At 49.9% G+C, this 24,673-nt stretch overlaps 1 protein-coding gene across 1 annotated transcript in view; it reads left to right on the top strand.

Annotated features, from left to right (window-relative positions):
• The window catches only part of YPEL2 (yippee like 2), a 39,745-nt gene extending 33,353 nt beyond the window's left edge, over positions 1 to 6,392 (top strand). The window contains exon 5 of the mRNA XM_052802953.1: positions 1,035 to 6,392. Coding sequence (XP_052658913.1) covers positions 1,035 to 1,124 — 90 coding nt within the window. The 3' untranslated portion in view covers positions 1,125 to 6,392. The remainder of the gene's footprint in view (positions 1 to 1,034) is intronic.
• Positions 6,393 to 24,673: the final 18,281 nt, after the last annotated feature.

The raw sequence follows: 24,673 nt of genomic DNA, 5'->3' as shown, positions 1-24,673 counted from the left end.
TATCAGAATAATAGAATGATCCATATAATGTTAAATGTCATAAATTCAATTACCTTCAAATACAGGCTTATGATACATCATAATTTCTGCTTCAGGAGGCACACAGTGTACTTGTTTGTCAAAACATTTCGACCAGTGTTTAAACAAAACATACACTGTATTTGTGGCCTCTGGACAGAAATATTCTTTAATAAATCAGTTGAAAGGCTATAAAAAGTAAAGCATCAAAAATTGATGCAGTAGGAATTCATGCAGAAACACAGCATGGATCTCACAAATGGAGAAGGACACTAAGTACATAAATTGAGTTTATTGTAAAACAAAATACAAAATCTCGTAAACACAGCAGTAAGCCCAAGTCTCTCCAGCAACAGAATTAACATTCTTTCAGATGCATTACATGCATGCAAAGAGCACACCTGGGCAGAGCTGAACTGCTTTTGAGGACGCAACCTCAATAACGGGAGTCCCTCCTGGTTAGGGATCCCATAGATTTCCTCCTTCTTCAGTTCTGCAGTGTTGAAGCACTGCATGTTTCTGTAGCTGCAAGCATACATCTGTTTAGAGTGGGTCCTTCTCGTCCCTTGGTGCCCGTTTGCTCCATTTCCACATGAAGTTCACCATAATCCATCTCATTCCCGCTGGTAGTGCTTTTACGGCACGTTTCATCTGAGGACCTCTGCATTCTTAACAAACATTAATAAATTCTCAGATGACCCTAGAGAGAGGAGGTGGATTTTATCACCAATGATTCCTAAAGCATAGTTCAAGGAGCAGTTGCCATTAGCCTACAGAAAGCTGCATGTTTACGTGGTGCCGATTTTTCTTTTTTTCCAGCCTGTAAAGACAGCTAGAAGCAGGATTTAAGATTCTTCCAATGTAATTTTCCTGAAAGCCAACAGGAGGACCTGCAGTTTGACTGTTTCACTGTGTAGACAAGGCTAAGACTTGTACCAGCATTCCCAGACCTGATCTGTAACTGTGACTTTACCTTCAACTATCATCTTGATCTCATTCTTTCTCCTTTTTTTTAGGAACACGCTTTTGAAAGCAGCCAGAAGTATAAAGAAGGCAAATACATCATTGAACTAGCTCACATGATCAAGGATAATGGCTGGGATTGAATGGAAACAGCCCAGCCCTACCAGCGTGTAAGAGAATGCCATCCAACCGAACATTATATCCAAGAGTGAGAGAGTGACTGAACGCTTGGTTCCATGCATTTAGAGGCTCTGCAATTTGGGAGCATCTTCACACCCTTCTCCATCTTTATTGGTGACTGGCCTCTAAATTTCTGTCTCTCTGTCTCTTTTGCTTTGTATCTGTTTGTGAGTTGACCCTGGCTGCTTCTCTCTCTGTTCTGGCGTTGGCTAAGAGAATGCACCGAATGCCCAACAGCCATTCCATGTTGATGAATGTTTAAGTACAAACTGAAGTTGGCTCTGTGGCGGCATTTTATCAGAAGGTCTCGGTGCGGGAGGAAGACCCAAGTTTTGGGCAGGAGAAGGTGATAGGGAGTGGGGAGTGGGCCCGAAGGGAAGTCATCAGAAGTTGAAACTGTACTTCTCCTTGAAGTCCTGGTTAACCAAGGCTTGAAACTATCTACTTGTCTAAATGGACAGAAAAATACCTCACGGCTGCGTTCTCTCTGAATCGTAAAACCGCTGCTCCATCGGTGGAGCTTCAGTCTAAGCCGGCTGAGCACAAGTCATAACCAGTTCCCCCCGCAAGCTAATTGCAAATCTGTGTTTTGTTTGCCATTTATGAACTTCTTGTTTGCGGGGGGAAGGATCTGAAGGCTGGAGAGATTCCCTGCCTCTCCTTTTTCTCACTGTTTCAGGGTAGGTAGGCCAAATGTCCCAACAGAGCACAGCTGTGGGGAGCATCCTCACAGCTGGAGAAACCAAATCCTGACTCTAGAGCCCTTCAGAGAGGAGGAGAAAACCACTTAAGGCACAAGGGGGCTGGAGCTGCAGCTTAGAAAATATGACAGGGGGGGAAAAAGGCACGTGCTAGGCAAGAAAGAGGAAATTACGTAGAGGAGGATGGGGACAAACTTAGTAACGCAGGGTACCCCTTGATTTCCCGGCCTCCAGTGAGCATCCTTGGGGGTATTTTACCAATCCTTCACAAGTGCGAGTAGGAAAATGCTGTTACAGAATCTTTTTCTTAAATCCCAGGCCCCAGTCATCAGCTCCGCTCTTGGAGCCTGGCAGAGAAATGGTGCGAGAGTGGGGAGAGGAGGGAGCAGAGGAGCCTGGCAGTTGTAGCAGTATTGCACAGGTGGATATTTCAAGCCATGAGGTATCCTCCCCAAAACCTTCCCCCCTTTTCCCACTCCGGGAAGCCTGTTGCAGGCACAGGGGGAATGGGAAAGAAAAAAGAAATTAAACATCTTCCCCCTACCCCTGAAATTGTCTATGCCTTGGAGTTTAAAGGGGAGGGGTAGATGTGGGCATCATAACTGCAAGGGACAAGTCCTTCCTATTTTAATTTTTCCATTTTAATTACTGTGGACCTTCCCAAAGTGGTTGGTGGGGAAGGGGCATCATGTGTGAGAGGGGAGCTGCGTTAGACATAAATGACAATGTGAAGTTTGCTCTGCAACAGTCCAGCCAGTATCTGGTGCATAACTCAAGACTATTTTAACCGAATTAGTTTTATCTCTCTGAGTGAATTTTCTTTTTGTTTGTGGAATTCTTTCAAGTAGGTTAATCCGTTGGGGGAAATCTTTCTTAATCCAGAAGGAGAGATTATTGTGCAGGGGTTTGTAACTCCTTATGAAACTGAAGCTTTGGAGCTGTAATCTGTTGTCGCTTGCCCCCACCCCCAAGAGACTCTCAGTTAGCCGTGCGGATCAGGACGGAGGGCTGGTGGTGAGAAAGTAATTTGCTGTTAAATGAAGGGGATGTGAGCAGAGATGCTACTTAGGGATCAGGGTGGAACTTACGTGTTAGGTCCTTGTGCTGAAACCCAAACCTGATGGCCCATCTAAGCAAAGGCTGTTTTTTTCTCTTGAACCACTGTTCTTTACAACCTTGGAGAGAGAAGTGAGATGGAGGCTGGCCGCGGCTCCTGCAACGGATGGAGTTGGTTCGGTTTGCGGCTAACTTGTTAGGAGGTGGCTTCTGCCTTCACCCTTTCTGCTGTGGCTGTGTAACAGTTGCTTCAGCTTTTGTTTCTGATCGTCTCTGCTTCCATCATCCACATTCCCTTCAGTGATAAAAATCTAGTAGAAATCAAAAATTCTGCAGTAGCCACTATCTTGGTGACTTTGGCACTGACCTGGTCCCATTTTCCTGCCCTTTGGTTGGTGATCCATGACAATTTATTGAGTTTTGACCAGTGAGAAGTAATTTGCGTTCTTTAAAGAGCTCTTCAGTCTTCCCAGATACGTAGCCTTTAGAGGGGTCTGGTTGGAACTGGACAAGTAAGGGATAACCCCAAATCATTAATATGAGGTTGAGAAAAAGAGCACACAGGGGCTCATGGTTTTATGTTGGTGTTTAGAGTGATTGCCTATAAAAAAGCGATATAAAAGGTAGGCCTGTCTAGAGGACTGCTCTGAGAAATAAGAACAGTTACTACAGAGCGCTACCAGATGTAAATGTTTTTATCCATATATTTGGGACAAGAAAGGGCGATGATCCATCAGATCAGGCTGTTTTTAACTGCTCACAGGGGTTATGCTTTTAATGGCAACCAGTCTAAGCTTGAATATGGGAAGATCTTAATCTGGTTTTAATTGGTTTTGTCCCATCAGCATCCACAGATTCACACTTGTTGAGAATCTGGCCTCAAGCCCTGATAGGAAAAAAATACGTGTGCCTGTGAACATCCCCAAAACCCAGAGAATTATCTATAGAGTGACGTTAATACGCTGTACAGGGAGATAAGGAAAAACGGGCTTGCGAGGCTCATTGACGTTTGTTCTCTGCTATGTGTCCATTAAATATAAAGTACTTCTTAGTCCGCTGCTAACTCATCTGTGACTTGCTATATTAAGACACATGACAGAATTGGGAGCTGGTGACCAGACAGGATGATCAGATCTGTATGCTAGTGGCTACTACAATCAGCGCAGGCTAAGTTGATGACTTGTAGAGTGATACATTCAGAGCATAACCAAAGAACCTCACTATCTGCATCCCTCTGGTCGTGGGAGTTGACTGTAGCCAGTTCCTTACTGGCTGGGGTGAGCAAGGTGGGACCGTTGTTTCTGAGCTGGAGGTGCGGCCCATGGAAACTGCCTCCTTGGGCAGGCAGTGCCTGAACGCAGAGCACTGAGTGCCCATGGTGCTGCTTTCCTTGAGTGACATCCTCGAGAAAACACGAACAGCAGCGAGTTTTGCTTTTTTTTTTTTACGTGGCAGCCTCGTCTCTGGCAAGCTGCGTGCACCCTTGAGTTTACATCACCCCTGTCTACCCCAAAGCTCAGACTTGAGTAAGTTTTAAATTGTTTTGCTCTGGTGGATTATCTGGTGTGAAATCCTGATCCCTGTAATAAATATTCAGATGATAATATATACAAAGCAGAAAAAAAACATTATCTTGTGAAATATACTTTTGTAAATAATATTTAATTTTTTTAAAAAAATAATATATTTGGTGCTGTTTCTCAGATCCCCTCCCTGAGAGCACTTTTTTGTTGTTTATAAATGATACTGTTTCCTTCTGTATTTGTTGGAAAATATGTTTAAAGGGAAACAAAAATCATAATATACGTTGTCCTCTTAAGTCGATCCATTTTTCCTCCGGACATGGCAGGAGAGGGGAGTCACTCCCGCTTCCATCTGGCAGAATTGGTCTCCGGCAGAGGCGGTGGCTGGGTAACGGACAGCAGCCCGCGGTCCGCGCAGGTACTGATGTGTGGGACAGGAGGTAGCTGCAGGCACTCGGGGAGTGCTCCGGTGTCTGGAGTTACGTGCTGAAACACCTTCAGTCAGTGCCGGAGGTCCCGTCCGGCAGCTTGAGCCCCGCGTCAGCTCGTGATGCCACAGGGAGTCCCACGAAAGCCGGTGGGGCTCCGTCTGGGCACGACTTTCCTGAGGAGATCTGGTTTGTAGGATCCGGGCCTGAAATTTTCTCTTGCACCAGTATTGGCTGGAGTGAAGTAGATTTGAGACTTAGAAAACAGGATTGAATATAAGCTGCAACCTCTGACTCGCTGTTTCCAGTTGCTTGGGGGCAGCAGGGATGGAGGATGGAGATTTCTAACTAGTCATTGTTTTTAAACTAAAATGTAAGTCTTTGGACATGGATCCTGGTTTTCTTTTTGAATTTTTTTGTTGTTTGTTGTTTGTTTTTTTTTAAACCAGGCTGCTACATAACAAATTAGAGTAAAAGTTTACTTCTTTGGCAGTAAAGTTCATTTTTTTTGTTTTCCTTTCTGTCTTTGACCTCCCCCCTTCTCCCCTTCTTCGTTTTTAATTCATTGGGTCTCTTGTTTATCCCAAAGTGGACCAACAGCACAAACCACTGGTCTGTGTTTTGCTGAGCAAGGAGCTGTTTTCAGTGCTGAATAACTGTTGCACGCTCTTTAATTCTCTGGTTTTGGTGCACACGATTTAAAAATATACAGGAAAAAAAAAACCCTACAAATGAAATCTGTTGTTGTTGTGATGATCAAGTGAGAATTTTCTCTGTATCTATTTTTCTAACTGGTATGTGAGAGTGTGTTAATCATGCATTTCACTGCACTTCCTTGTTTCGGGAGGAGCATCATGCTTCCGTGTGAACCACTTCTTGGATGAAGAGATGACACCCAGGCAGCCAGTTGGGTAAACAGACTGGCGAGAACCAGAGCTCAGCACAGTGGGAAGGAGCTCTTCTCACCAGGTGAGAGGCCTCAGAAAGTAAATGCTCAGAAACAATTACGTTAGACATAGATTTTGCAGAATCCTGTTTAAAAAGAATAAGCAGAAGAGGGGAAACAAAATCATCTTGAATTCAGAAAAAAAAAATCAACATATTCAAATGCAAGCAGAATGGCATTGTGTAAGGTACAACCACAAATAAGCTATTCTCATAGTTACGAACTGTATGTATCCTTTGTTTTGTTTTTCATAAGGAAATGGGAATGCTTTCCCCACTGACAAAACTAAAGGACGATATTTCCAATACCAGCCTGTCTATTGATGCTCTTGTGTTTACAAATTGTGTATACTTTTATTTCTCTGATCTTATTTTAATTTTATTTTTTGGCATATTCTTTCAGGTCATTTGCTTCAGTAATAAATGCAACTGTTTGTTTTCAAATAATTGATTTTCACCTTTTCATGTATTTGTACGTTGTATATAGTTCTTCAGTATTAGAGGGAGGCGTATTGTTTGTCATATTTACAATATGTGTTGGTGCTCATTTGAGAAAATAAAATTTTCAAGTACTAAAACTGCTGGTCTACGTTTCTGTTTTAATCTCCTATACTGTGTGCAAATTGGAGGCAGCAAGAAATGTTACATTTAGCTTGAAAACAGTCAGATTGTCCTCTTTTCTGATACCTGCCAGTCCCGAGCAGTCACCTGGTGTGCATTTGAATCACTTCAGCACTTAGAGACTGCAGTCATCGGCAAAGATCTGATGGGGCAGAGCAAAAAGATGATCCGTAGTCCCTGAAGTCTAGGATTTAGTACAAGGGGAAACCTTAATGGACCAGGAGACAGAGCTGACCCGCCTCGTGCCATCGTACCATAAACGAGTGCCTTTCCCGAAACCAGAGCAGCGAGGGAAGCACGGACTTTGTTTTGTGAGGAATTACATGATTTTAAGGTATTTTTCAAGTAGCAACAACAAGAAACCCGTGAAATAAAAGCCCCTAATTCTTGTTAAATCATTTCCCATGGATGAAAGGTTTTGTCAGCACCGTTACATAGCAGCGCCTACAATGGTAGAATGGGTCCAGAAATTTCCAGTGGCCAGAAAAGCACCCTGGGGTCTGGAAGTTTTGCTTGTTGGTAGAATTGACTGTGTAGCTCCGCGTCTTGTAAAGTTGTATTGTGGTGAGTGGAGGAGATACCTGTTACTCGCAGTTAAACCGAAGCATTGGTAAAGCTGTCTGGCGTGGTTGGGTATTTGCAAGTCAAACGTCCGTTTCAGAAGTTGATCAAACGAGGTTTTCCTGGGTTCGATGCACAGTAGTCCTGAGGCAAAGAAAATCCACGCGTGGGAAGCAGAGCTTGTGCTTTGGAAGGGAAGAGGGCACGTAGGGAGGGTGATCTTTCAATATTGCAATACAGAGCGATTCCTTTGAATAATGGGGGGAGCTTGTCCATCTCAGATACAGGCTGTGACATTTTTGGGAATCATTTTTGCTAGCTGCAGCTGCACCCTGCCAGTGCTCGTCTCATCTGGTGGCGTTCACTTAAATGCCAGAATTTAAATGCTTCTCTGCTCCCAGGTGAGTGGGGTACAACGTTTCCGATTCCTGGTGCCTTCAGCTCAAAAATCCATTTGAAACTGCGGTCAAATTGAAAGCAGTGCTTTATTTGAGGTCGTTTTGGCTAAGCTGATGCAATCCCTCTTCATCCCACGGCTGAAGACGGCTGGGACCTGTCCCTGTGCCCTGTGCCAGTGCCCGGCAGTTCACCGTGCCGCCGTATGCCGGCCAAGCGCCCTTAATTCCCCATGTGTCTGAAAAAGCAACTTAACCCTCTTTGGAGGGGACCTGACCGTGCCAGCTGCTAAATGCCCTGAACTCAAAAGTGTAGCTCAGGCCACAGCAAGAAAAACTGCACCTGAAAGATCAGGGACAAAGAGGAGCCGGGGGGATTCGTGGGAGGCGGGTAAGGAGCCAAGGAAGATGCGACTGCGAGCCCATGTCCCATGCTTGCCCATAGCATGGGCAAACGGGTACAGCTGATGGAACAGTCGATAAAATTAATTGCTTGCCCAACGGGCTCAAGAGAATTCGAGTTCTTGGTTTCACCAAAACCTTAATTTCCCGTTGTTGGCCCCGCGCCTGCGTGTGACGTGCTGGGCGTGTGCTCCGGCGGCTGCCAGTGGCATCTGTAAGAGACGGGAGGATGAGACAGGCGCTGCCTCCGCCCTGCGCAGGGCAGGCATCGGGCATGATGACATCTCCAAAAAATGCCCGAGACCGGTCCTTCGGGCACGCCGCGGTGCCTGGAGATGAGCGTGGTCCCGTGCGGGGCGGCTCCTTGCCGCTGCGCCGTCGCTGGGCTCGTTCCTACAAACCCCTGAAGCTGCCGTACATGAACGGCCGCTGCTGGGTCACTCAAAAAGCCCAAAGGCTTTAACCCCATTTCCATCTTGTGTTGTCAAGACAAGCGATTACTCCATTAAAAGGGCAGCTCACCGAGCGCCCGTGTCCTGTGGCCGTGCGTGTGCGCGCAAGAAGAGGAATTCGGTTCCCACCGTAGTCAGCCGTTCCCAATGGAGTGAGGACACGGTGCCTGCGACGGCAGCACTGGTGCCTCCCGCTTGCGTTCCCCGTGCCTCGAAGTATAGCGGGGAACGCCGGGCTCGGAGCCCGAAACAGCCAGGGAGGGACCGGGGCTCCGGCCCTTCTTATTGACTAATTCTTCTATGTGATTTGGAGAGGAAAATAAAAATATTTCTGTTTTGTTTCCCCGCCTTTCCTCTGAAATGGGCTGCTGGGGAGGGAGGGTGCGATCCTGAGCGGCCTGGGCAGCAGAAATCCCCGGCGGGGTGGGAAGGGAACCGGCTGATGTGGCAGCCGCTGGCTGCTTCTCACCCGTGGGAGCGTTTCTTATTAACCAGCCAAATCATGTGCATCGGCCGTGGCACCTCGCCAGCTCGGGCGTAAGCCCTACAGGGAAATTCCCCCCCCCCAGGAAAAAAGGTCTTGCTCAGTATTTCCCATCCCGAGCATCCGAGTAAGAGCAGGAGGGATGACTCGAGGGTCTCTCTCAGTAACGGTCCCGGGAAAAACCTCCGACCCCACGTCAGCCCTTTGGCTCCGTTAGGATGAAAGTGGGAAAAGCGCCAGAACCGCGACACGGCCGAGGGCTGCGCTTACACCGAAGGAGCGGAGCAAACCCTTCGGCCGGGAGGCAGTGGGGGTCCCCGGCTGCCGTCGCAGGGCCGGGATCTTCCCCGCTCCCGGGGCGATTCCCAGCCGGGGCGAGGAGAGGAGTCGCAGGGAAGAGCCGCTCTATTTGCGATACGGGGCAGCGCTCTCACCGGCTTCCATTAGATGTATTATTAAACTGCAATTAGAGCGCGAGCAAGCCAAAGCAATCTATTAATAGCCGAGTGCAGATAAGCTGACTCAGACAGCAGCAGACGTGGGTTCTGGTGAGCGGCTGCAGCTTCGCTGCTGCAAACTTGGCCCACAGCTCCGCAGCAGGAGAGCGCGGCGGGGAGGGAGGGATGGAGGGAGGGATGGAGGGATGGAGGGATGGAGGGATGCTGGTGCATGAAACCCCCTCCTCGGTCCCCATAAAGGTGCTGCTCGGCGAGGTGACGGTGCCGCGGGAGCCACCACGACCTTTACCGGAGGACGGGCTCTAAAGAGCAATGGGGCTGAGCGTGGGGCAGCTCCCAGAGCTCCTCTCAGATCCCACCGGTCACAATGAGGTTTTTTTTTTCAAATGATGATCACGAAGCTATAAATAGAGCAGCACCGGTGGCCTTTAATCCTGGTTCGAGAGCAATTTGACACTCCTGCTCTGCTCTTTGGCCCTCCTTATGGGACACAAGCTGGGGAGGGATGCTGCCGGTCGCTTCTCCGTCGGTTCGCCTCATCCCTTTTGTCCTCTCCCAGGTGAAATCTCTCGGGGTTCAGCCCCACGGATGCCCCTGGGCTTCCCCCACACCATCTCTCCCACGGGGACAACGGCTCCGGCCCGAGCTGGGGGATTTTCTTGCTGACAGAGAGGATTTACAGTAGCACTTTCAGGCTGCCAAACACACCAGGGTTATTTTTACCCGGCTCCAGTCGAGGTATAAATAGTGTTGAGGCCGTTCTCTGTCGCTGGCTGAGAAACATCCCACGGACACGGGCTGGGCGCAAAGGAGATGTCACCCCGTGGGTGCCTGCCCTGGCTGCAGAGAGGGGTCCCTGGGGGGGGACACAGCTGAAATAGCAGAGCCCCGGTGCCACCCCTCTCCACGTGGCCCCGAAAAGCCACCGAGCCCCCAGCGAGCCCCGCGGCCGGGCAGGTTTCCTCGGCCTCTCGGTGCTTTTTTGGGGGGTTCTGGGCACAAACTTTGTCCGGGCCATGCAGGAGGTGGCCACCTACATTAATTATACATTAAATCTTGCCAGGAGAGACCTCTGTCAATCGTTTGTAAGGGAGGGATCATCCCTGCAAAGGCAGGCGCCGGGGGGCTTGGGGAAATGCTGCTGCAAGGACAGATGGGCAGGAACGACGGACATCACCGACTCGCCTCCTGTGAAAAAACACATGGAGATTTTCCAGCCTGCCCTGTTATTTATGGCTCGGGATCGAGCAGCTGGCTCCCGGCAGGGGCTGCCCCGCACAGCGCCGCAGAGGACGTTTCTGCAGACGTTTTGTTCGCCACGTACGGAAACTTCTGATTAGGTGAAGTAAAAAGCTGGGGAAAAAATAATAAAATACTTTAGCAGGGGTCCGACCTCACCCCGTGGAAACGTGCCCCTCGGTAAAGGGTTTCTGTGCGAGTTTTTGGATGCTTTACAACAATAACAGAAGGCTATAGGAGCGCGCTTTTATATAGCTCTGCTTCCTTGTGAAGCCCAGACTGGTGTTTTCTTTTCCACTTGGACAAGGATTTTCCCATAATTGTGCTATTTTTATGAAAGTTTCAGGGCAGAAATCAAGGGCCTCTCCTAGCTGAGCCTCGGTGTCGGAGGAGCTGAAACGTTGGAGGATTCAGCCTCTGACGCAGGTTTCCCGTCATCGCCAAGTCTCTTCGCTAGCAGATGTGTCTCGCCTGTCAAAATGGGGGGTTTGCTCCATCCTTACCTCACAGTGACTTTTTTTGCGCGGGGAGTTCCCAGCCCGGAGGCGACGTGGCCGCGGCGCAGATGCCGCACGAACCGGGGTGCCCCGGGGGAAGCGCCGGAGCCTTCCTGGCGCAGAACAGGAGCGCAACCAAAACTCACGTTCAGAGGGCACAAAAATGAAGCCCTCATCAAGTCAATATAAATTTCTAACTGCCGGCCAAGGGGCCTTTACCTCCCACGTGGCAGCTCATCAACACCCAGATTTCTGCTGATGAGATAAAGCCGCAGCACAGGGTAACGAAGCACCGGCAGCCCACGACTGAGATGCCACCAGTGAGGTATCAGCTGTGCCCATCTCAAGGGCCTTCCCTGGCCCCCAGGATTTACTGGTTTCTGGAGAAACCATGATATATTTTTGCTGGGAGGGAGCTTTATCTAGAGTGTTGGTGCTGCTGAAATCCTGGCCAGGCTTTGCTGCTCAAGCTCGTCTCCCCGGGATGGGTGTTGGGGCAGATCAGTGGGAAGGATCCAAATGGGAGCAGGTTTTATAGGGGAGGAAATGAACTGGCTGAAGGGATGAGGCTCTGTTGTCTTTAATTTGAGGTCAGATTTCTTTCTTAATGTAATATTTGAGCTGTTTATTGAGCTGCTGTGGCTCTGCGCTCCTGGTTATTAGGGCCACAGGAGGAGGTTGTCACCGCGGCTGCGATGGGGGATTGTTAACGTGGATCCTGTTTGCAGGCTTGTGAAGGTGAATTTAATCTTTTAAACACTGATGCCTGGCGGGGACGAGCTGCCACGAGCTGGGAGCTGCCGGCAGCCGGACAGCATCGCTGCCGGCGCCCTGAGCCATTAGCAAGGCAGTAATAACGTCCTTTATTTAATTGTAGCCGCGTCATACCCGGCGTTTCTGGATGTGACCGGTAGCACGTCCCTTCCCAACCCAGCTCTTCCTGATGGACGCCTGTGGAAGTCGGGGGGCTGTTGATTTGCTCCGTGGGGTTTTGGCAGCTCTTTGGGGCTCCCTGTCCTACAGAAGGGGCTGTTGTTTCCCCTCCTCAATTCCTTCCCAGGTCCCAACACCCTCAGATACACAAGAGAGTTTCTTTGGCTCCGTTTGCTGTCAGCCACAGAAGAGGAGCTCAGCGCGGACAGGACGGACCCAGCTCGTGCAGGAGGTGTCTGCACGGTGCCTCCCGTCCCCGCACGAGCTTCTGAATGAAATCCCTTGTGCAAAACCTGAATTTCCCCCAAACGCTAGACTGTTCAGCCCGAACTGGGCTGGGTTGTGCTCTCTGTAGCTGGCTTGCACCAGGCCGGGCTTTGCTTGGGTTGGGTTTACAGGAGCGCAGCCGTTGGTCCCCATCACAAGCCGGCTCTGAACATCCGCGTGTGCATCCTGTGTCCTGGTTTCTCAACCAAAAAAGTCTGGGAACCGGGCAAGGTTCAAGTCTTAGGAAAAAAAAACCAAACCCCTCGTTGGAGACGCTGGCTGATGGAGAGAGGGCTTGTTTTGGTTTAGTTGCCCACAAGCAAGAAAAGCTAATTTGAACCAGAGGCTGGGAATGTTTGAACTAATCCCAGGTGAAAGCTGATTAAGGGCTCGGTGGGGAGATTTGGAGCAGGTCCTGGCGGCACGGAGAGCCCGGCCGTGTCCCCCAGCTGCTCCCGCTGCGTCGCCTGGCAAAACCACCCCGCTCATCAATGATTAACAGAAAGCAAAGCTCAGACCTGTGTTTCCCAAGACGTTGGAGGGGATTTCATCGCACAAACTCTCGCCAAAGTCTACGGAGCTTAAGCCTGACCTATAGCAGCTTTCAGCACCCAGGAGCCGGGGAGGGGAGAACTTTGTGCTCGTTTCCAGGCTGATGAGCAAAGGCATCGCAGAGGCACCTTCGTTAGCGCTTCGGCGACCCGTTACCCAAATTGGCAACGTGGCAGTGAGTGCCTTTGTGCTGTCCGTGCCCAAGACAAATATTTAGGTTTTGGCCACCGTTTTCAGGGTCTCATAAATTTGTTTCTACGGGAGACGCGAGTCCCAGCCTGGGTTAGCTCTGCTTCGTGATGCAGGCACCCCACATAGGCAGTGCCCTTTCCAGGGAGCAAAAAGCACAGGTTTTAAGTGGGCTCTTGAGGATGAACCAGCCGTTAAACTCGCTGTACAGCTAGAGCTTTCCCCAGGGAAGGCGTTCTGTAGCTCATTCCCACAGGTCTCTCCCCTTCGCTTTGGGGGAAGGGCGGCACCAGAGCGGGGACACGACGTGTGGCACCCGAGTCCCTCCAGCATCCCTCTGTCTGGCACGGGAGGGTGGCAAGAAGGTCTTTGCAGGAACAGCAAACAGGTTTTTTTGGGTCAGTCGCCTTCAAGCATTTGGAGCAGCGAGTCTGAAAAAAAACCACGGGAGATCTTCCCAACGCGCAGAGCAAAGCTCCCTGTGATGGGAAGAGCTTTGCAGACCAATGCTAGACCCCGGCGGGCAGCAGGTTGGGCCCTCCTGACTTAAATATTTGCTTTTTATCTACCTTGCCCTTGCCAAGTGGCCGCGCAGCCCCGGCCCAACAGCAGCCCCTTGTCCGAGGCTCGCGGCTTCGCAAAAAAACACGGCCCAGCAAACAGACACCGGGTCTTGTGCATCGCAGCTCGTGAAACCGCAGGGCTTCCTATATGTATAAACGCTGAATTCTTCACCTATATCATGCCCAGCAGGGCCAAACACCGCTGAGCATCTCCTCCAGCTGGGTAAATATTAAGCAGGCTGGAGCTCGACTGTGGGCAGTGCTTCAGCAAACAGCATTAGGTGTAAACACAATGTCATTTCCTTTCCAGAAAAATATTTACTTACCTCTCTGGTCACTCTTGAATTGAAAACATATTTGGAGCGGCTTGTAAGGAATTGCTTAGATTTGATTTTTTCTTCATTTTTTCCCCTCCCAAGCAGCGTTGGGCTCCGGAAACGCGCGTTGGCTCCACGAGGAGCTGCTGCGGCTCCACAGTAGCAGCATTATAGTGAAGTCTGAGGCATTTTTAAAGACCCCGTTTCAGGTGTTTATGTGTTGTTGCATATAAATCACACCTCGGACTATGAGCTCTTCTATCTATTCATGGGCTCTCAGCATTTCAAATATTTCTGAGGCTGAGACCTTGCTGCAGAAGGAGTCCCAAAGCACGTCCTCCTGCCTCCCTCCTCTGAGCCCATCCAGCCCCAAGACCCCCCCCCCAAATTTAGCTGCCGCATGGGGGGCACCGAGCCCTGGGCTTGTCCTGGGAATTAAGGGAGTTTTCCTCCCGGCACCGAAGCAAGGTCCCAGGCGAGCTCTGTATGTAAATTGTTGCATGCATATATTTGCATATATCTGAATGCAGTAGGTAAGCTGGGAGCAATGTGTCTATTTAATGATGCTTAACCATCCCCATTATCCATACGGATGGGTAGCTGGGAGTGAGGAACTGCAGGGAGAGCCCAGCCCGCATTCCTCTTCTCCTGTTATCGGTGTTTTATCCCTCGGATAAAGCCAGGAAAAGGTTTCCCAAGGATTTGGAGAGCGTGGCTGTGTGCCGGGCTGGCTGCCCCACGCGATGTGGGGTCAGACGGGGCAGGCGGTGGCTGCGGTGCTCACGGAGCCCAGGCTTTCGGGTACGTAGCATCCTTTGCACCTTCAGATATGTCTTCAGGAATTAATTTTTTTGTCTCTTTGGAAGATTGCAAACTAAGTAGCTTGCTCTGATCGGTGGTTTTTTTCCCCTCTAACAGTAAAGAATATTGGTAAATCTTATTTTTAATAAGTCCAGTCTGTAACCTGGGACTTCTAGCCCCTTTTCCTTCCCTTACCCGAGGCCATAGCGTGATACGGGGTCAGAGCACCCCAAAAACTGGCCATACCCAGGCACACACAGCAGCACAAAGCCTCACTCCCTAATCCACACCGCGGCAAGCGCTGAGCTGGGGAAGGCACCGCCGGGAGCTGCAGCCACAGGGTTTTTAAGCCACGTCTCTTGCGGGAGCAACTGAAGCCCTGTGGCCTCCTCCTTGCAGCGTGCCCATTTTTCTCTGGAACGCACCCAAAAGCTCGGTGCCGGGGTTTAGCCGTGCCGGGAGCGAGCGGGGGTCTCGGGATGCTGCCAGGTGGGATGGGCAGGGAAGCACAAACTCCTGCTCCGGTCCCCGGGGCTGAGCCATACCCTCCAGCAGTGATGTCACTGGTTTTTGTCCAGATTAAAGGGAAATTAAAATTAATCCTCAGAGTCCAGGGAGATCTCTGGGGTTTAGCATTTTTTTTCCCTGATCATTCATTATTTTTAGCAGATGTTTTTTATTTTTAGCTCCTCGTAAAGGCAGCAGGTACTCAAAACCCCGTCCCCATCATCTGAGCAGGCAAAAGATGGGAGAAAGGACGTGGTGCCGGAGCAGCCCCAGCTCAGGCAGGATTTCGATGGCCGGCAAAGGCACAGCAGGGCTCTTGAGAGGAAAGACATGCACCAAAATGTTTTGGTTGTCACCTCAATTTAAAGCCAAAGCAGCCTGCTGGGTTTCAGCCGAGCTGTTCTGCACTTTGCGCCGGCACAGGTGAGCTCAGAGCTCAGCCCCGTCTCCCTCCCTTCCTTTACCATAATATTCTTTCTTAAATCATTTTGCTGCGTCACATCTTTGCTTCCTCTATTTGCATTTCATTAGTGAAAAAAAAAACCCTTTCTATAAACAGAGAGAAAAAAACCTTTCTATTTTCCTCTCCCATCACCGATGCTGCCTTACAGCAAGGGGGGAGAATTTCATGGGGTGCAGGGAGAGCCAGGCCAGCAGCCGTCTGCGCCCAGCCCAGCAAATCTGGCAGTGAAAACGGCAGGAACTTGTATTTTTTTTAAGTTGCTGGGTCTTTGCAGCTGCTCGTGAAAAAATTCCTCCGGCACTACAGGGCTGGGGGTGAATGCAGCTCAAATCAGGGTCTTCTCTACGATATGGGTGTTGCAGGAGGGGGGACGCGCTCCCCTCTGCCTGTGGGCAAGGGGAGAAATGAAGGCTCCTTCACCAAAATAACCCAAACTTGGAGACGCCACGGTGGCTGCACCTCCTTAAACTTGCCATCACTGCCGCGTGCCACGGGGGTTTGGATCAGGCCGGTAACGACCATCAACCCGTCCTCCGCTCCCAACAGGAGGTTTCTTGTCTGACCAGGGCGCTTGGCATCCTTTAAGATAAATCCTTTGCTGCTACTGGCCTCTCAGCATCCTGTAAACTGGAACAAAACCAGCGAGGCTAATTATTTAATTAGACATATTCTTTCCTTTGGATTGCAGCAACCTTGCACGGCGTTTGACGCTAAGAGCAGTTCACAGCAACGCCAGGATTTATATTTATTTTCACAAGGTTTGCGGAGGCAGGAGGTGCGCACGGGGCTGCGTCGGTCTCGGAGTGAGACGGGAGAAGGTGAAGCCGCGAGAGGCTTCGTCGCAGCCGCCCGCCGAAAAAATGCAAATCCTCTCCCCGCCGCATCCAGCTCGGCACAAAGGCGGTAAGCCGGCACACGAGGGCTGCGCGTTGCCTGGCATCCTGCGTCAGAAAAAATATACGGATGTCAGTGCTCAGCTCAGCTGGGGCACAGGCACTGGGCTGTGCAGGGATCTTAATTAAATCATTTCCAGCTAGACTGGGCAACAAGCCCTGCGCCAGCACGCACCGCTTCCAGATTCCGCTTATAACCGACTGCTGCTGCTCCCTGTTAAAGAAATAAATCACCGGGGCCCTGCGGGGATTTGCGGGTGCCCAGGTCTGCTCCCGATCCGTGCCTGAGAGCGGGTTGAGCAGCACCGGCTTCGCCGTAGCCGGGGGAGAGGAGGCGAAGCTACCGGGCTTGCCAAAAGCCGCAGGGCACGGCCGCGGCCGAGCGAGAGCATCCGCCAGCAGCCGATTGCATTACCGAAAGAGCGGAGCATCATTTTTGTGGGGTGGCAGCAAACTATTAATATTCTGCAGACCGTTGCTGTTTCGCTCCGCGGAGCATCCCTGTACGTTCATCACTGCGTGTTTGTGAGCGGGGAGCCTTTCCGACGGCTGTTGCGGTTGCTTTGACGTCCCTGCGGCAGGACGAGCGGGCACGCCATCGAGCACAAAGCCAACCCCTCTCCTTGCCGAGCTCCGCTGCGTTTGCACCCCGGCAAACAGGCATCGGTCCCTCTCCCTGCGTAACACGGGCTGCGCGTGACCTGCCCCGCGGCCCCAGCCACCGATTTTATTATATCGCTGGATAGCGATGGCTTCAGCCGGGGACCGTTGGCAGGTCACGCTCCAGGGATGGCACCGGAGTCCTACGCCGGCAAAGCGAGAGTTACACAACGGCACCGATGGCAATGCCATCGTTCCCCCGGGGCCGTGACCGGGGAGTCCTCGGGCTTTGCTCGGCCGTGCGGCACGTGGGGATGGCCGGTGGCATCGCAGGGACCTCCTCGGTGCAACGCGAGGGAAGCCCCGGGCTCCTCTTCACCCAACGCGCCATACCCTCGGGTTTTGGGTGGCGTGGAAGATTGATTTCTTGATTAAAATCTAATGCATGGTATAATTAAGGAAATCCTCCCGGTTCAGAAAGTCATTAGGAGACGATTAATTGGGATGAGGCTGGGAGCTGCCTCCTGCAGCGGAGCAGATGCAGATGCGTTGCCGCTGCACCCCAAGGGCTCCCGCGCTACGGCCGGGTCGTCGGCAGACGTGGGGCGAAGCCGGGTTCTGCAAACCCAGCCCGGCCAGTGGTGTTTGAGATCCCTCTTGGTCGCTGTTTACCATTTAAGGCCTTTCACTTGAAAATATTTCATTAAATAGAAGTTAGGCTTTAGCGGCAGAGTCCCAGAAAGCCAGGGCTGGCAGATCCCTCAGGAGGCGATCCACTCCGCGCTGCTGCCCGCAGTGGGATCCATCCTTCCCAGGGCTGTGCCCATCCTGCTACCTCTTAGACACCCATAACACATTCCCGACCAGTGCGCGTTGTTTCTTTTCCCTGATAATCTCTGCAGTTCTTGCGCTCGTTTTATTTGCGGCATTAAGAGCAGAGGTAGCAGCTTGCTCTGAGGGTCTTCTCTTTGGCTTGCAGAGGGATGTCAGGCCAACGTGGACATCTAAAGTTCGTGCTAGGGGCTGGTGTCTGCGTCACGAACTGGTTTTATTCTTGAAACGTTAACTGAATACTAAATTGTAGATCTGTCAAATAGATTGGGTGAAAAGATCAATTCGCATTAGATAGAGGAGGCTGTGTTTTGAGACAGAAGAAATGAATTAGGGAAAATCAGTAATTCAGCCTGTCAGTGTGCACCAGCGCGAGTTATTAACACACGTATCAGACATGTCTGATGAGCTTTGCCTCTGAAAATTATTATGGATGGAGGAAATTTTGGTGGCACAGACGTAGCGTGTTATTTGTAAACAATTTAGCTATGCTCAACATTTAGCTTTAAGTCAGTTTACGCCCGATGGTTGAGTATTGAATGGGGAAAAAAAGTCATTCTGCAGTTTAGGTGGTTTTAAGTCATGGACTTAAATGGGCTTACTGAGCTGCATGCACCCCGAGATCGCCCCTCTCCCTCCCACAGCACTCTGTAAAAAGGGCATGAAAAGGTACTCGGGCGCTGCGGGTGCTGATTTCTCCCAGGCACTGATTGCAGCTTGCTAATTAACCTCCTCTTCTCGTGGAACTGCAGCAGGGAAGAAGATGCTTTGCCTTGCCAGTCTGTCCTCCCTCATGCCCTGCAGGACTGTTTTTCTATGTAAGCTAAGGAAAAGAAAAAAATTAAATACTAGAGAGTAAAATTAAATCTACCATGAAAATGCATCACTCTCCAGCAAAGAGTAACTGCAATTACATCCGCAGTCTTGTCCTGTCCAAAGGACGATGCAGTCTGGATGCTGCTGGTCACGCTGGGTAACATGTGGGAAGTGATTTACATTTTATTTTGCTGTAAACGTCGCAGCTGGCTGAAACGCCCCGGCGTTACGCCAAGCCGCTGAGCAAAAACGCAATTGCCTCTCTGGAAGAGGACGGTGGAGGGCTGCTCGCTTTGGGTAGGTGTGGTGAGGGTCAATGTCTCAAAATTAGGCTGAAATCTCTCAGTTCTGCATATCTGGGGTAGTGTAATCCAACCCCGCGCAGGGCTGTCTGCTGTAAGGCTTTGCCTGGGGCTCGGTCGATGGGGACGTGCGCTCTCGGGATGGAGCCCAGGTGCCCGTTGTAAGAGGCAGATTTCTGGCGAGCCTTTGGGGCTCTGGTTCCCACATCTTCTGAGATGGCGTTCAAAATGATTGCAGTGGGTGTTGGGGGTCATTCTGCTTAGGGGGGTTTCCATCCCTCCAGCAGCGTGGTGGGGAGGAGCGGGTGCGTGTCTACGTGTTTGTGTTGGAATTAGCTTGCAAAATATCCAGCACCCCAATCACGTACCTCTGTGCAATGGGTAAATCAAACCCTCTCAATATATCCTCATTACTCGCTCCCCCTCCAGAGCCAGCATGCGCGCCTGCCTCAGCAGCACCCGTGTGTTGTTTCCCATCGCTGCGGACCTCCAGGCATCTCCTTGCAAACCACTCGCACCAAGGGCATTTCAGACCATCAGCAGGATGAATCTGGTGCTGACACGGCTTTATTTCAGAATGCGAGCATGAGATCAAGTGGCTCCAGGAGGTCCCCCGTGGCCTCTGTTCCTATTTTCTGCCGGTCACGCAGCAGCAGGTTGAAAGGCAGCAGTTTATGTCCAGTTAATACAATCAGGAGAGCATCACGCAGCGCTTCCCGCTGCATTTCGCTGCTGGGTACAAAATGTCCTGGACCAGATGAAATTGTGACCTGAAGCATTTGGAGAAGCAAAGGCATCGCTGGAGGGCGGCGGGTTGCCCGATGCTGCCCGGCTCCGACGGGGAGATACGGGAGCAGCCGGTGAGTCTCTCCAATGCGGGCTGCTGTTTGATTCCTCAAGGAATAGATTTCTTGAAGGGCTGCAACCGTCCTGCTCTATCCCAGCAGAGCTTGTGCGTGTTGGGTGTTCACCCGTCCTTCCCCACACAAGTTCTCCCCAAACCTGGGGTGGGGGGCAAGCCTGTGCCCTGAGGAGCTGCAGGGTGAATGATGGGGTTTCCTCCAGTTTAGGATTGCTCTCGGGTTTCTAAGGACAGGGTTTATCCCCCAGAGCGAGGAGACATCCCCCCCAGGAGCTGTGATGGGTGGTGTTCCCCTCCGAGATGCTCCGAGGCTGGTTAAGGCTCCTGGGCAGCAGGCGTGGGGCAGGCAGGGGTTTCCCTGCTGTCTGCTGGGCTCTTGCTCCTCTGAAAGCTTTAAATACACATACATAAACCCTGCCTTTTCGGATTGCTCTTTTAGAGATAAATAAGGGTAGGAATGGAAAGCAATCACGCAGCCACTTTGCTGATCAAACGCAGGACGGAGGAAGCTGCCTTTTGACCTCACATTGCATCTAAAGTACAGGCTGGAAGGAGAGGCCTGAAAACAAATGACAGTAATCCGTGCGAGACGTGATCAAAGAAACACTCTGCAGTAAAAATCTTGGTGAAAAATCCCTTGAATCACAAGCGTGTGGGCAGCCACTGAAGAAAGGGGGAAAATACAACAATTTTTTTTGTTCTTTTTTTTTTTTTTTTAACAAACCAGAATCCAACTGCATCCCACCCCGCGCTCCCGGGTGGTTTAAAATCCACGGCACACGGTGAGCTGAGCCCCACGCTGCGAGGTGTGGAACCAACAATCAATAATTCCCTTTTCTAAAGCCATTACGAACCACCTTACTGGACTGTACTGCTGCATCTCAATTAAACATCTCAAAGTGCAGAAGAAGGGGGGAGGAAAGAAAGATTTCAAATCCTCATCAGCAAAGCGATTCACCCAGGGTTTGCTCCGTGCCGGAGAAGATTTAAATCCTGGAGTGAGTGATGGCTTCAGGTGGCAAATCAGCTGGAAAGAAGCCGAGGGCCGGTGGTCCCAGCGGTGCCAGGGAGGAGCAGGATGCAGCACTGCGATACTGGTGAGAGATTAAACTTGGACCCATGCGCTGCAAAAGGACCTAATCCCAGATGCAGGCTGCGTTTTCCAGGTCACGATATTCCACGTCGGGGAGTAAGGAATAAGGTTTCTGAGCTTTTCCAAACTAAGGGACGTATCAGCAGCAGGCCTGAATATCTCCTTGGCTTTTTGCTGCCTTTTGCCTGGTCTTGGAATATTACTCCAGAGGCTCGTGTCTTTCTTTAAGCCAGGAAATCAGGACTTTACATAAACACTGCAAGACACCCACCTTACAGGATAGTAAGCAAAACCGGGATGTTTGCTAAAAGGTGTTTCATACATAGTGAAAAAAGAGCTGTGTTGGAGGTAGGTGTCTACCTTGTCTAGGCTGGGATGGATCCGGCACCGGACCACCAAGGTCTCAGGAGCTTCAGGTTCTACCTGGGCTGTTTCATGGGGAGTCCAGGTAGGGCACAAAGGTCCCCCACGCAAAAAATAGCTAATGCTCACCCAACCCCGGCAGTGAGACAAGGGTGTACATGTTGAAGGTACTCTGAGGTTCGTACGCTCAGCTGTGCAAAATACCAAGATTCTTACCCCCCAAAATCTATAATCTAAGCAGTTCAAGGACTCCCCTAGCGCCTACGTACATATGTAGGGAACAGAGCGCGCAGCATCAGCCATCAGGGAGTAAATCTAGTTCAAATACAGCAAAATATACAGTTCTTATGCTGAAGTCATTAAATCCTTGGCTAAGCTAAAAAGGCAGAGTGAATAATGTTTTTAATATGCTCAGGAAATGCTCCACGTCAGATGAGATCAGAAGAAGCCATTAGTGAGGATGGACGGGGATTCTTCTCCAAACAAAGGCCGATACTGAGTAATTGCAATTCTATAAACAGAGCATCACTTAAAAAATCCAGTAATTTACCCAGCATCCGGGGAAGCATCAAAACTTGGTGTTTAATTAAAGGTAAATGGATGGAAAATAATGAGGACCCTTACAGTTCCATGCTTATTTTTCTAATCTACATTGTACTCGAGCCATTATATATTTAACGGGTTTATTCTGCACTGACGGGAATGGTATTGCCAAATTCCATTCATGCTCGGAGACCAGCCTTCACCAGCTTTGTTCTTTTGAATTAAAGGACAGAGACGAGGCTTTTTCTGAGTATGTTCACTTTTATTTTTCATAAAAGCCTAAAAAGCTGATTGCTTTACAGATTAGAACTTTTTTTTTTTTACATCAAATTGCAGCAAAAAAACAGCAAAAACTGTAACATAATACAATACCTAACAGAGAGAGTTAGTGCAGGTTTTTATTGGCTCCTAACAGCAGAGGAGCATTTGAGTGGCTCTCAAACACCAGTTAACCCTCAAAACACCACTAAAGCCCACGAGTGTTGGGATAACAATTTTATGGGGAGCAAAGAGATGGGTCAACTTTTTCACCAAGCCATGAATGTCTGTCTCCAAGTTCCTTGCCAGCTTAGCTGTTAGTCAACCAGCAATAGGTCTCCTTCATTTAATGTTGTGCTATAAATCCCAGCATTCAATTTAAGAAGCGAGTCCACGCTGGGCTAGCCGTCATCCTTGCTAGTAATGGACTCAAGCTGCAAAATTTGGATTCAAAGCTCAGAGCTGTTTGGATTTAGGGTTTTAGCTTGCCCGTTATAGAAATAAGAAACAGATGGGATTTGCAGGCCTGGTTTGGACTCCACACTTCTCATAAGGTCAGTGTTGTTTAAGTCAAATCAGATTTTAAGTCAGATTCATTTCTGCCTGTGCCTGCCTGCCTGTTGCGCTAATGGCACACGCCAGCACAAAGTATCCCCAGGGCTGGAATCCTTAAAACACTAAGTATATTCTGTATATCTCGGAAAAGAAATATTACTGCTGGTTCTGCAAGTGATGTGAAATTAGCGGCAATTGGGAACGTTTGTAGTCAGGGCCAGAAAGGTCCTTAACATGCATTTTTACATCAAAGTTCCTGTATTTTTAGAACTTTACGGTTGAGGACTGTGCAATATTCCTTTTCCATCTAATAAGGGTTCTGTGAGACACATGGAAGGGTAGGGCTTGATATTCTTAGCAATTTCCACAAAAAGAGCATCTTGCCTCAATTTGTTGTAGACTCCGCTCCTCGGGGCAGACCTGGCAGACCGATTCCGCTGGGATGGCTTACTGAAGAAAGCTGTGGCTTCGTCATCTTTTCAAATCGAGTCCGGGTATCTTCCGCTTGGAAGCATCACTTCAGCTGAACAAATTACTAAATTCAGTAGAGAAATAACAGGCTCAAATTGCATTTTGCAGAAGGTCAGGTTAGAGTATCTAATGGTCCTGCCTGGCTTTCAAATCTAAATGCCATTTAAAATAAGGCTGTTGAGCATCTTACGGTCTACGGTGGTGTACAACTGCCTGTCTGTGTTTTGCTCTTGTGTGTCGCCCAGCAGTAACAACACAGAAATTCTGCAATTCCTTGGAAAGGAGAATTTCCTGGAGGGCTTTCACTTGTTCCTGATGACTTGTGGAGATGGTTTTAGCTGGAAAAATACATTTACAGAAGCGTAGCGTTAAAGATTCACAGACAGGTGTTGTCTCGAATGCTGTGCAACTGATGTCCCTGCCAATAGATTGGTAAATCACGGGCAAAATAAATGAGCTGCTGTCTGCAGGGCATATATTCAACAGGACTGCTGCTTTTGTCAGGGATGCACAAAACTAGAGTACCTAATAAGAAAGCACTTTAATGTTGCTTGAGCTTAGCTGTCAGACCAGCTGAGACAAGGGCAATGCCTGGGGACACAGCAGCCACGATGCTGCAGGGAATAAAGAGCTAAGGAGGGCAAATGTTTGGTCTATAAAGGCTTCCAGCCTAATGTAGGATTAGCGGAAAGAAAATGGACTGCACATTAAAATTCATGAAGGAGTACAATTTAAGATCCATGAATAAGAGGGCCACAATTATGCAGGACAGGGGATTTGGTTTTGGTTTTGTTTTTCCAGAGCTGGTGGAAGAAATGAAGTCATTGCCAGGACATGTGTGGCTGCCGCGTGCTCTGCCCTTGTCGCTGGACGCTGCGGACACCCACAGTTGATGATGCCAAAGGGTTAAACATAGGCACAAGAGGAAATTGGGAAATGCAACCTCTGGTCTGTAGATTCACAGACAAAATACATGAGTTGTTTTTGGGGGGTCTGTTTGATAGGCCTGTCTCCTTGTCCCTGGACCTCCAGGCTGAGTCTCTGGTAAGGAGGAACATCAGTGCTGGTTGGGACTAGCCGGACCTCTTAACTCGTGGACGTGGCACTTGGGCGTCTCGCTTCGAAGACCCTCTGTGACACACGTAACCTTGGCCAAGTCCCTTAATCTCCCGGAGCCCAGCTCCCCGCTACAAAACGAGCTGACCCCAGAGGGGTGTAAGGGATGAGGTTATTACTGACTTGGGAAGTGTGACAGCATCAGTGGTAAGGGAGGGGAGGATTTCATACCTGCTTTCTTCTCCTTAATTAAGCGACGTGAATCTCAGGTCCTTCAAAACAAGGCTGCGGAAGGAAATCACCCTGTAATTAAGTGTGAGCCTTTAACTGCAGTGTGTAGTGGGGGCTACGGAAGGGGAGGAAGGCAACGGGTGTCTCCAGTTCGTCACCATCTAATTCTGGGAGTGCATCGAGGAGATCTGGCTTTTCTTAATGACTTATCGTGAGCAAAGCTCATGCCAGGGGTTAATTCTTCACCCCACGTTCCCCTCCGAGAGGACAGAGGCTGGGAAAGC

This window comes from Harpia harpyja, chromosome 12, assembly GCF_026419915.1.
Source record: "Harpia harpyja isolate bHarHar1 chromosome 12, bHarHar1 primary haplotype, whole genome shotgun sequence".
Lineage (NCBI taxonomy): Eukaryota > Metazoa > Chordata > Aves > Accipitriformes > Accipitridae > Harpia > Harpia harpyja.
This window is presented reverse-complemented; position numbering and strand designations above follow the sequence as displayed.